Below are 12,235 nucleotides of genomic sequence, written 5' to 3'. Positions count from 1 at the left end.
TAAAGACCAAGAAATAACTTGCACTGTGGACCTGTCCAAAAGAAACGATCTCTAAAGAAGTCGTTGTCTGTCTGAGGAACAGCAAAACCACAGTCTGGAACCACATCTGCACCTGACACACTCTGCCCGAGTCCAAGTAGCCCACCAGTCCAGTGAAGGTTCCCCAGCACTTCTGACCAAGAGTCTACAGAGGGCTGACCCCTGCGGGACTCCACAGCGATGCCTGTTGCCCAAGTCCGAGGACTTCCCCTGACCGCAACCTGCCTAGGAAGCTGTTTCTGACGCCAAAAGACACCTGTGCACCCGGAGGTCCTGGGGTAGACGTTAAAACAATATAGACTTTTTTCCTCTGGCATTTTGATTTTTATCCATGATATATCAGGTGAATCAATATAAGATTGTGCTATGCAAAAATTTAAGTCCATTTTGACCCATGTCAGTAGGTCTCCAGAAGCTCTGCCACTTACAGAAGGAATTGTTTTGTCATGAAAGATAGTATATCCTGATTTCTATGTTGGCTGGGTCAACCACGTTTTTTGAAACAGGCAAAGGTCAGTTTGGGCAATATATTCTAACCAATCAGGGCCACTACTTTGGTCTTCAGTCCAGTGATGTACCATAGTAATGTGTTGGAAAAAAAACAGTATTAACCTGCAATTGCCCTCCGGGAAGACACACTAAGGCGGTCATTCTGACCGCCCGCCATGCGGTCACCGCCATTTGGCCGCTCCGCGGTCAAAAGACCGCGGAGGCCATTCTGGCTTTCCCGCTGGGCCAGTGGGCGCCCGCCAAAGGAGCGCCCGCCGGCCCATCGGGAAAGGCCCTGCAACATAGAAGCCGGCTCCGAATGGAGCCGGCGGTGTTGCAGGGGTGCGACGGGTGCAGTTGCACCCGTCGCGATTTTCAGTGAAAATCATGCTGGGGCCCTGTTAGGGGGCCCCACGACACCCGTTCCCGCCATCCTGTTCCTGGTGGTCAAAACCGCCAGAAACAGGCTGGCGGGAAGGGGTTCGGAATCCCCATGGCGGCGCTGCTTGCAGCGCCGCCATGGAGGATTCTCCCAGCCGGGGCTAATCCGTCAGGAAACCGCTGGACCCGGCTGGGCGACCGCGGCTTTACAGCCGCGGTCGGAATTCCACATGAAGCACCGCCAGCCTGTTGGCGGTGCTTCCGTGGACATCATGTGTTCACTACTGGAAACAAATCCTTAAGGGCTGTGCATTGCACATTGGAGGGGTCTGAGGTAGAAGAGACAACTAGTGTCCCACATATCTTGTTTTGCTGATCTTTGTTAGTCAGTGGTTTTCCTGGGGCGCTCATTACAGTGTTCATACACCGTCAGTCTTTGCCATCCAGGTGAGAAAGCACTTCAGGAGAGTTCTGGATTGGAATGTTGTACAGCTGCTGACCAGGATTAAAGGTTGGGTCTACTATCCTATTCGTGACCTTAGGACTTTTGAAGGAACATGCTGGCCTTTAAAAGTATCCTAAAGGAAGAGCTGTGATTCGACTTAATAGTGAATACATCTTGCTTAGGCGCGGCAGTAATAACTCAGTGATGATTGGGCTCTTGTAGTTGAGCACACAGTCCCCAGGTGAGTCCTTAGGATGAATATCTATCCATGGGACCCCTGACTGACAAAACCTCTTTTGATAGATCCTGTGCCCATCCAGAGTTAGAACTAAGCCAATAAATGTTTTTTTTTTCAGGTCCACAGAATCCTCACTGGATTGGAGCAGGAGAACGTGGACATCTTTAAGTGCAATTAAATAGGGCATTAGTTCTGGGGGAGGTTGTGGGTAGCGAGTGTTCAACCTACCAATTTGGCCCACTGGGTTAGATCTGACATGTTTGTCTATTGTGCATCCTACCAAGAGTTTGCACCTCCAAGTAAACTGCATTGGCCTGGTTGTCTTCAGGTTCTGGAGCCTGGCATAGTTAAGAGTGAGATAAAGTACTGTTCCTTATCTATGTCTCTAGAACATTCTGTTCCGCTCTTTCTGTAGCGTGAGATGAGCCATTCCCTCCCGTTAGTGGCAGTAGTTTATTTTTATTTTTTTTAAAGAACTTCAAATTTTTGTTCCACTAAATTGAGACAGGCAAGTAAGGGAAAAAATTCTACTTTTAGGATTTGGCTGAATTTCTTTAGATAACACTGCATAATGTTAGCCATAGAATCAGAGCTGCGAAGTGGGAGTCCACTTCCCTGTCAGATAGTGGGGACAGTGTGCCCAGGGCATTACACTGAACAGACTTCTCGTGTGGATTTATATTGTGTAGGGAGTATGAAGTCAGGGACCATCACAGGTTTTTCAGTTAGCTTTGAGCTGATTGCCCTCTTGGTTTTGGGATTTTGAGTAGCGGAGGGGCTAGAAGTCATAGGTGGAACATTTGTAGTAGGAGTGGATGTAGGAGTAGAGGCCAGGAGAAGGCTAGTATCAGTGCTTGTGACTGCAGTATCCACCAACAGTGGTTGCAGAGCCTGGATGGACGGGCTTGCATCTAGGGATAATCTTCCCCCTGAAATTGCCACTTCAGTGCTTTCTATCTCATTGCCCTTACCAAAATATGGTCTGTAAACATGAACTTCAGGGCCGGTGTTTGGGCAGCATCTCCTCCAAGTAATTTCTTTTTTCCCATCATACAGAGAGGATGAAACGCAACTCCAAGTTACTCGTTTGTGGCAAATAGGGATTGTGTGCACAGTTTAGCACGCTAACAGCAAGCCTCTTCAGCAAATAAATGCCTTTAAATCAAGGAAAACCAAGGGTGGTGACCCAGCCTTGCCTCTTTTGAGCAGATCTCATGCTGCGGGCTACTGTCGTTGCTTATTGTGCATGTGCTCAGTCCCACCCCTCTGGGCACACAGTAAGCTGGGGGTCTGAGTCCCACCCCAGGCAATTGACAGACAGCAGTATGGTCAGTGTAACGGGCAGGGAAACCACCTGCTTTGCAGTAGCTAAAAAGCAGCCTCCAAAGGGCTTGTGGGCCCATTCCATCTGGACTAAGGCTACCACTACCGCTTCAGCATGTATGCTACCTGTACTGTCTGCCAAGCTGCTATGTTGGCGTCACTCAGCACGTTCACAAAGCCTTACTGCTTGGACAGTCAGGTTCTATTCGGTCTACCAGGACTTTAGGGATTGAGCCAATTCGCAGACCTACCTCCAGAGAGGTATTGCTTGGGTAACTATTCTAAGGTGAGGAATCTGCAGTTAGAAGTCTGTAAGGAAATACCTTTTTTTATGGTCACTCCCAAAACTGTATGCTGTTGCTGTTAGGTTTCAGACTCCATGTGCACTGAAGCCTGTTAGCTTGACCTCAAAGCCTGTGCCCTGACCCCAAACCTATGTATGTTTGATTGCTTTATACCCAATTGGCATAAGCTAACTTACTTTTAAGTCCCTAGTATATGGTACCGAAATTCCCAGAGCCTGTAAGTTTGAGCGTCACACCAGAGGTTGCAGCTCTGGTCATGCTACAATGGGTGTAACATAGATAAAGAACGGCTCCCAGTCCCCCACTGCGGACTGGTCAGACAGATCAGAAACTGCTAACGTAACCTTGTCATGTAAAGCAGTGGCAAAACCCAATCTTCCCTTTTTTATCTATGTAAGTCACCCCTTAGGCAGGCCTAACGATCCCTAAGTTACTGCAACTGTTAATTGGGCAGTGGAACATGCACTCTTACATGTTCTGCCAGTAAAACCCCACACTTTTTGTTTTTACCAGAAAAAGGTTGATAGCCACATTAATGAATGCAGAGTTATAAGCTGACACCTCATCTTTGCTAACTTCTGACTGGGACTACTAAAGTTGATTCTGTAGGGTCTCAAATAATTCATTGCATTAAGCCTGGCTTGATTACAAAGTCTGAAACAATGTAACTTGTTGCAGCTTGCAAATTTCACAAAGTTGCCACTTTCATGCCCTGAATCCCCTCTGGCCGTCCATGGTTGCATAAGGGATTAGTCCCAGAGACAGCTTTCTGCCCTTCTAGGGAGAGTGCAAACAACTCCCAGGAAAGGACACTACTGAAGCCTACTGGGGGGGAAGAAATGTTACCTCTCCTTGGCAGAGGCTGCTTGGGTATTGGACCAAAAGGTGAACTTCAGAGGAGTGACATAAATTGAAGTGCAAATGGTGAACACTTGGAAGAAAGGCTTTTCTGTTGTTTAGGCTCTGCACTCTCAAGAGGAGGGGAAACCAGTCGTCTCCGGGGCCCAGCCGAGGCAAGAGACTCCAAAGAATAGTTGACTGACCTCCTCTATGCAACAAAGGATCACAACAGCTGAAGAAGTTTGCTTGCGCAAGTTGGTAGCCCAAATATTGTAACTGCCCCTCCTCGCTGCCGTGCAGCATCAGCAACCAGGACCTGACGCTTGAAGTTGCCCCAGAGTCTGCTGAAGCCAGGAAAGTGGTTGAAGTGCAGCTGGGTCATCCAGAAGGCAAGTTATGGTCCAAGGAAGGTTTCTGCTGTGATTGCGATACTGGTTGACTAGTACCCCAGTGGCTGGTTGGACTTTTGCTAGGACCAAGAGGGCTTTGAGAGAAGTTGACCCATGTGGCCGTGATCGCCTCACCAAGCCCATGGAAGGAGTAGCCGCCGCAGGAAGAACCTTTTGTCCACATCGCATCCATAGCAGCCTTGAGCATCTTCAGCATCCTGTTTCCCTTGCATCAGGACCACTTCCATAGGAGTAACTCAGAACAACTGGAACTGACTAAATACTGCTTGCTTTCTTAAGTTAACTGTTTCTGAGGACCTTGCCAGTCCCCTTGACTGTTTCCCTGCCAGAGTTGGTTGCCAAAAGTAACTTGAAATAACCACATTGATACATACCCAAGTAATCTTCCAACAAATGTCTCCAATTTATTGAATTTGCCAATGCTTGTTTGCAAGTAAATAAAATGTGCATAGTTACTGTACCTTGTAAATGCTGCGTCTCTGGAGTCCTCTGGTAGTTTTTTTCGTTTTGGTGTCAAAAATGATATTAAAAACAAATCTATTTTTATAAATTGCTACCAGATTTCTGTGGTGTCTCGTGTATTTCTTCCTGAGTTGTTTTGGCACTTACCACGTGTTCCTTTGTGTAAACCTAACTGCTCATAGCTACAGCTACTCTAGGCTTTCACAAACAAAACCTGCTAGTCCCAAAGGGGTTGGTAGGTGTATGCACAACCACACCATAAAATACACCCCATTTTTATACAAAGTCCTTATATTTCCTCACAAAGTCTCTGTCAAAAGAATAAGTTATTTACCTTTGGTAATGCTTTTTCTGGTAGAGACTTTATGTGATGACAGATTAGTCACTGACACGCCTATGCTCTCTGTTCTGCTAAGTGGGCTCTTCACCCTAAAGATCCTGTTAAAATCTGCACGCTGGTCATAACTCAGATTTTTATGTGGCTCTGCATTTTTGGCGTGGAAATAGTCACAAAAGAATGGATGTCAGCATGCCAATGTGGCGCTTATATGGGCCATGCAGCAGAACTTTGGACGCAGAGCAGATCGAGACAACAACCTACTGGCGTGCAGAGGTATTTCTCAGGATTCATTTTGACACCTGGGGATATTTCAGGGTGAGAATCTGCAGTTAGAGTGTCTTCCAGAAAAAATGTTAAGTAACTTGTTCATTTTCTATTATTTTTCTCTAGGGCTTCTTTCTTTCTCTGCATTATTTGCTATATATGACTACCGGACCATTGTCCCATTTGCTTATTGCAAGATTTTGAGCATATTTTGCAGATCACTGCTTGTAAGTAGACCTTGCCCACTGCTTTCATACCTTCAGTGGATGAAAAGCAGGGTATTTTAATTTTTATCATAGCGTTACTTCCCTAAAAAGCTGATAAAATGATTTTTAACCTAGAAAGCATATTGTTGTTTTCATGATCTAATTGTTGGATGCGATGTTCGTTCATTGCAAACAAATCCAGGAAATTGACTTAGAGGCATGCCGCCTGGATTTCTTTTTTTTTTTTTTTTTTTTTTTTTTTTACAGTTAAGGAGATGGGAACTTGAATGGAAATGTGCATTGGCACAATGATGAACAAAGCAGGGTGGGCAAAAGAAATCTGGAATGTTCTCTGTAGCCCTTGAGGATGAGGATTGGCAAACATTGACACTTAGGAACCTTTTACCACATTTAAAGCTATCCGTTTAATTAACATTGATGAAAACTGAAGTTATTTGGGTTTGAATTACAAATCAAAAGCTGAAGTTAATGCAATTACACAACATTATGGCTTCTGATTTTATTGGAGCTATTTTTTTGTAGTTAAATGTGTTTAATGTATTGTCTTGTAGGGTATATTTCAGAAACCGATGGGTGAAGACTGTACACCCAGTCGTGCATCAATACTGTCTGATTTCAAGCACATATTCCACGTTTCAGATGCCCCAGAAAGAAGACCTTCTACGTCACAGAGTAGTAGTTGTTACTTTGAACACCTCACAGTATCTTTGTCAACTGGATCTGGAGCCTGGTGAGTGAACTCTCAGAAGGTTAAAAAAAAGTAGCTTCGTAGAATACAAATACATGTGTTTAAACCTAATTGGGACTACTTTTGAAGGCTTAAACTTTCAAATCGACATCCTTTACATCTAAAGGTTTGCATCTTCATGTTCCTGTTTTATTTATTTATCGTGTGATTGTGATTAATTATTGAATCCATTTCAGGTGTTTTATTATTTTCTCTTCTCGCTCATGTGGCTAGGTATGCAGTACGTGACTCATGCTGCTCAGGTTAATGGTCAAGGTATTTGAGTTCTTTTCGTTCTTTAGTATTCGCTGATTTTAGGGGAGGTGGATTTGTAGAAGCAGGTTATCAAACTCTTGTTCATATTATCATACATCGGTTGATGTATGTTTTACCATCATTTTGGAAAACCGTAAATAAAAGTTTTGATTTTAGAATTGATAAAGGATTTGCCTAAATCATGTTTGACTACTGTAACCTATTGTGAAATAAAAACAAACACTTTTATCCTGAGCTTTTATGATTAGAATTCGCTTACGTATGTGTCTCAGTTATAGCCATAAGATATGGGCATACAATGTGATAACTGTTTAAAAAGCATGCTGAATGAAATTTTGCTGTTAAAATTTCTTATGAGACTTCTATATATGACCCTGTTAGTCAGAGAAGAAACAGAGAAGAACACTGCCTAGAACTTATAATCAGCCTATTAAAACTTGTCCAGGGGATAGGAATAATGCATACAAACTTTTGTGATCCTTCTGCACATTAAACGTTTTGTAACTATTGTGTGTCTGTCTTGTGTGGTGATCAGGGGCACGTGGGAAAAGTAATATACTCTTACTAAGGACATTGTGTTGCAGCATTGACAGGTTTGTGTGGACTATAATCCTAGGATATGGTCACCACTAAAACTCTACACATTCTATATTGTTAGTGACTCAAGCAAATTTTAAGGCATCGAAAAACAAGCTACACCCACGTAAGAAAAACAACTGTAGCCTCCATCGAAACAGCATGCTGTGTAACATTTATAGGAATCTGGTTTGTCATCTCTGACTGCCATACAATTTTGTAGATTTCTGTGAGGGAGGGTTATAGCGCAACATCATGAATTGTGATGATTCCTAATAGCTGCTGCCATTCCAATATTGTTTATTTGCTCAGTGCCTATTAAGGGGTCTGATTGCTTTAAGACCACTAGTGGAGTTGACAGTAATACCAAGTTGTGGCTACTTAGGAATTGGAAGACTCTTTAACTTTGTTTCCTTGTCGGGGTTTCATCTCCCAGAAGTCCCTGAGGCCCAGGAGGAGGCATTGCCCAGGGTGCTCCCTTTGTGCGGGACATCCCTGGATAATACTTGGATCATGGGTTAACCCATTCAACACTCACCAGAAGCCGGAAGAAGCTGGGCTCGGCATCCCCTTTCCAACTGAGTTTCTTTCCTTATCTTTTGTTACTCCACTATGGCCAAGCAAAAAAGGCACTAGATTCCCTATAGCGTCAGAGCATAATAAGAAACAAAACTCAATCTCATCCCTTGATAAATAGATACATTTCTTGACCTTACCATGGGTGTAACTGAAGATGATGTAGCTGATATTAAACAGTGTATTATCTTGGTGCAGATACATCCCCAATAGGGCATTGTGTGTAAACTCTTCTGATTGTTTTTTTTATTTTTTTTAATTTTATTTATACAGGTAGGAGAGAGGGGTGACATCTTGCGATGTAGCAGTAGCAGCAGGGAGGGGGGGGGGGGCACTCCATCTTCCAGCGACTCAAGACCACTCATCCACAACCCACACAGGTATTGCCCAATCCGGCAGGCCAGGGTCAGGACTCAACCAGTGGGAGCATCTATTGGGGAGTCCTCCCCATCCCCCACGTGCTCTTCAAGCAGCCCATCAATCATGCCCCGCCAGACCTCCAGATCACGCGCAGTGTGTTCATCCACACGCACCCTACGTAGTTGAACTCTTCTGATTGTTCATTCTCTAACCCCTCCTCTCAGTTCCTGCAGTTCCAAAGCAACATGTTTTATAACTGCAACTAAAGCTTCTTTGGCTTGTTAAATGTTTTGAAAATCTCTTTACTTGCTTGTTTTGACTGGAGCTATTGGTCTTAATTCAAGCGCGTCTCGCTCTTCCTACTTTTTATGGTCTGAATGCCACTGTCATAATGCTACTGGCTCTGTGAATCTACAGAGTTTGTCTAGCATTTACTTGCACATTAAGGATCCAGTAAGAAATCCCCTTGGTGAAACTGTCTTATCTGCAAAGCCCATTACCAGTAGTGCAGTCATTTTAACCAAATCTCTTTAAATGTTCCTAGAGCCCCTGTTTTGACCAATTTTAAGTATGCATTTCCTACAATACAGCTTCACCCACATTCTGCTCTATATGTTCTTGTTCTGAAAAATGTTCCAGGTTTAATTAATATTTGGTCTGAAAGCTTTGCTCAGCTGCAAATAAGACTATACATTGGCTATGTTCGCACTCTAGAATGCATTTTCTTTGAAGACGTACTTGTGGTAATAACAGTAAGTTGGATTGAAAATTCAGTTAAATATTGTGGGGGAACTGTATATTTGTGGGCTTCAGACGTTCTTACATGGTCACCTTTCTTCTGTTTTGAACATTGGGTCTGCTCTAGCCTCTGGGATTTGTGCAGTTCCTCCAGGTTACTTTTTCAAATTGGAGTTGCCACAGGTTTTGGGAACCAAATTTTTTGAATTTCTTGTCAGAGTTCAAAAGGCTTTGTCATTTTTGCACAGCAGTCATATGCAGTAGTTTCTGCATCTATAAACCTTCCTAAGGTGTTCCTTTCGCTTCCTTTAGTGTGCGGTATGCGCTTTGCTGCTTCAAGTAAATTATTTCAAAGGAGCTTGCAAGAATGCTTTACCCAACTTTCTGAACCCCCCTTTTAATGTTTAACAGCACTGTGGATTGATTTATCCCATAAGGGCTTGATTTTCTCAGTTTCACCGTTACGTAATTAAGTTCCCTTCTCCGTACTGCACCCACAGCAGACCTCTGTTATCCTTGGATTCATGTGCTTCATTCTGCTAAGTGTCAGAGTACAACTCTTAAACTTTTAAGTCAGTCGATTGCACCAACTGTGGTTCCATTTCCCATCTGTTTGCCATTGTCTTTGGTTACACCATTTGAGTTGGATGCCGTCCATCACACGCTAGTAGAGTTTTGTGGTAAGACATATTGTTTGTTGTAAGGAGCTACCCAAAGAGTGTTCATAGTTGATTGTCAGCATTTTTTTTTTTTTTTTAAATAAATGTGTGGCCACATATCCCAGTATCCGATCTGGTTATATCACATTCTGTCTGACTTGTCAATGAAGGACTGATTTGTCTCTTTTCAAATATGTCCCTTACCATATGGCAGCCATGGCTTTGACACTTTTTGTGAATTTTTGCTGTGTCCATTCCCAGTGAAAAAACAAAATTAGGGTGGATTTGAGAGTATATGGACGAGGGTCAGGTAACACTGTGTTATTTCCTTTTGATCCCAAATCATTAAGGATGTCTCGGTAACCTCCAAGATGTCCAGCTAGGGGACGGTATAGGCGCACAGTGAGTGCCCCCTTTGGAGTTTGTATGACAATAAGGGGACTCTCCCACTCCTGGGGCTAGTTGCCTTCAAGTTTAGGGCCTACACAAGGTATTTCCTTGCTTAAGGTAGGCTCCTTACGTTCATTGCACCCTCTTCCACCTACTCTCTCATTGCATGGAGTATGTTCTTGTTCCCTCATATTATATGAGACATAGGGATTCTAGGCCCTAACGAATGCCCCCAGACCTCCCTTGGCTCAACAGAGAGGACAGAAACATGTTGGCCATTGACTCTTAGGTAGGCGACCCTGTGAGTCCTTGCTCTCACATAGGTGTCCCTATTTTTGTTTTTAATCACACCAACAGTCTCCACCATTAAAGTGTACTCTCACATAGGTGACTGTTAAGTTGTTTTTAAGTATACCCCTAGGTTAGCTGGATCACACACTTTTCCAGAACAGTGAAAATGTACACACTCCCTCCTGTTCCTTCAACAGTGAGGATGAGTCCGCCCAGGTGGCATTGTTCTACCTGGTTGGGGCTAGATGGTCATATGATGAAGCATGACACTATATAGTGTGTGAGACCACCTAGTCTGTCAAGGAAACTTTCCTTCCCCCTCCTCCACCTCCTAACCTAGACTCTCCACAGTACCCACCAGCATCAACTGACCTAATAGAGTCTAAGAGCTCTAGGAAACTTTCCACAGCTTAGAGCTCTTTTTGAACCCTGTACTTTCTTGTGTGATTTTGATTAATTTGGGACGAATCTCCTTTGTTAACCATGAGACATCTCAAATGGAGCACCCTGCTTCTTCTGTGTTCATAACGATTGAACATTTCTCTGATTATTTCAAAAACCTCTACACCAGTATTTTTATCTGTGTGGCATTGTAGCACTGAAGGATATTTGGTCATGCCAATCCTCCCCAACCGCCTTTGTTTCATGGTACCATCAGTAGTTGTTTCTTATGCAGTCTTACTCGATTTCCTCACCATACAAACATAATCTCCTGGTTTTGCATAACTTTCAAGCCTGCAAGTGAATGAGCGTGGGCAAATCTTAATAAGTAGGACAGTCAAAGACGATATTCATTTTCACCACATTGATTTTTCCCAGCAAAGAGATGTACTGGCCCTTTAACGTGTGTATAGCCAATATTATCTGGACTTCAAGCAGAAGCCAGTTTGCTGCAATCTATGTTTCTGAGTATCTTGTGATGTTACTCCCATCTCCCCAGGAATGTAATGAAGAATTTAACGCATTTCAGTGGGCACAGGTTCCTCAATAATATCTCTGTATCTTTCAGTACTGACATATTTATTACCCCTAGTGTGTTTTTTATTAATTTTGAAGCTACACTTACTGTTGAACTCTCCAAGTCTTTCATGATCTTGGGTAGAGAAGCCTCGGGTTCTATTGTGAGGATCATGTGATCGGTGAAAAGGTTGATTTTGTGCATCTCTGCCCCAAATTGTATCCCTTTGATATTTGGGTGGGCCCTTATAAAAGCTGCTAGGTGTTTTATGGTGAGGACAAAGAGAATGGGCAGCAGGGGTCAGCAGTGACCCATAGCTCTGCCCTATTGAAATTGTTCTTAGCTCATATAATTTATTTTAATTCCGTCCTACATGTGTGTATAGTTTGCTAATATCCATTTTTTCATGACTGGGCCTAAACCACTCTGTCCAGTGCTACTTTGAGAAACCTCAGCTGATCCTTTCAAATGCTTTCACCACATCTGGCGATATCAGGAGAGCTGTGATCTTGTCCATTTAGCTTTCTCCTCCACGTAAGCCACATTACTGACTCTTTATTCAATCGCTTAGCCAGAATTGTGCTGATTATTTTGATATCAGTATAAGGAAGGTCTCTCTGCCTGTATGTTTTTCAGTCTTCTGCTGGGTAACCTGATTTGGGAGCTTAAATAACCTTGGTTCCCTCATGATGGGTGCAATGCCAGCTTACTTCTTACCAGAGTTAAGTAAGATGGCCCATGAGGAGGCGTGCAAAATCCTTATAAAAGCAATTTTGAGCCCATTCAGGCACAAGTTTTTGTTGGGCTCCATTGTCTTGATTACCTGCAAGAGTTCCTGCATTTAAATGGCTGTATCTAGTTCTTTAGTGGGTGGACAACTGGTAGATGTACTACTCAAAAAGGACTGAATATCTTCTTTCA

At 43.4% G+C, this 12,235-nt stretch overlaps 1 protein-coding gene across 8 annotated transcripts in view; it reads left to right on the top strand.

Moving 5' to 3' along the window:
* HELZ (helicase with zinc finger) overlaps positions 1-12,235 on the top strand; it is a 1,413,339-nt gene that overhangs the window by 685,586 nt on the left and 715,518 nt on the right. For all 8 annotated transcript variants that reach the window (XM_069199901.1, XM_069199892.1, XM_069199898.1 and 5 more), the window contains one exon: positions 6,315-6,493. In XM_069199901.1, coding sequence (XP_069056002.1) covers positions 6,315-6,493 — 179 coding nt within the window. The remainder of the gene's footprint in view (positions 1-6,314; positions 6,494-12,235) is intronic.

Source organism: Pleurodeles waltl, chromosome 7 (assembly GCF_031143425.1).
Source record: "Pleurodeles waltl isolate 20211129_DDA chromosome 7, aPleWal1.hap1.20221129, whole genome shotgun sequence".
NCBI lineage: Eukaryota > Metazoa > Chordata > Amphibia > Caudata > Salamandridae > Pleurodeles > Pleurodeles waltl.
The sequence above is the reverse complement of the archived record's forward strand: the minus strand, read 5'-3'. Positions and strand labels throughout refer to the sequence as shown.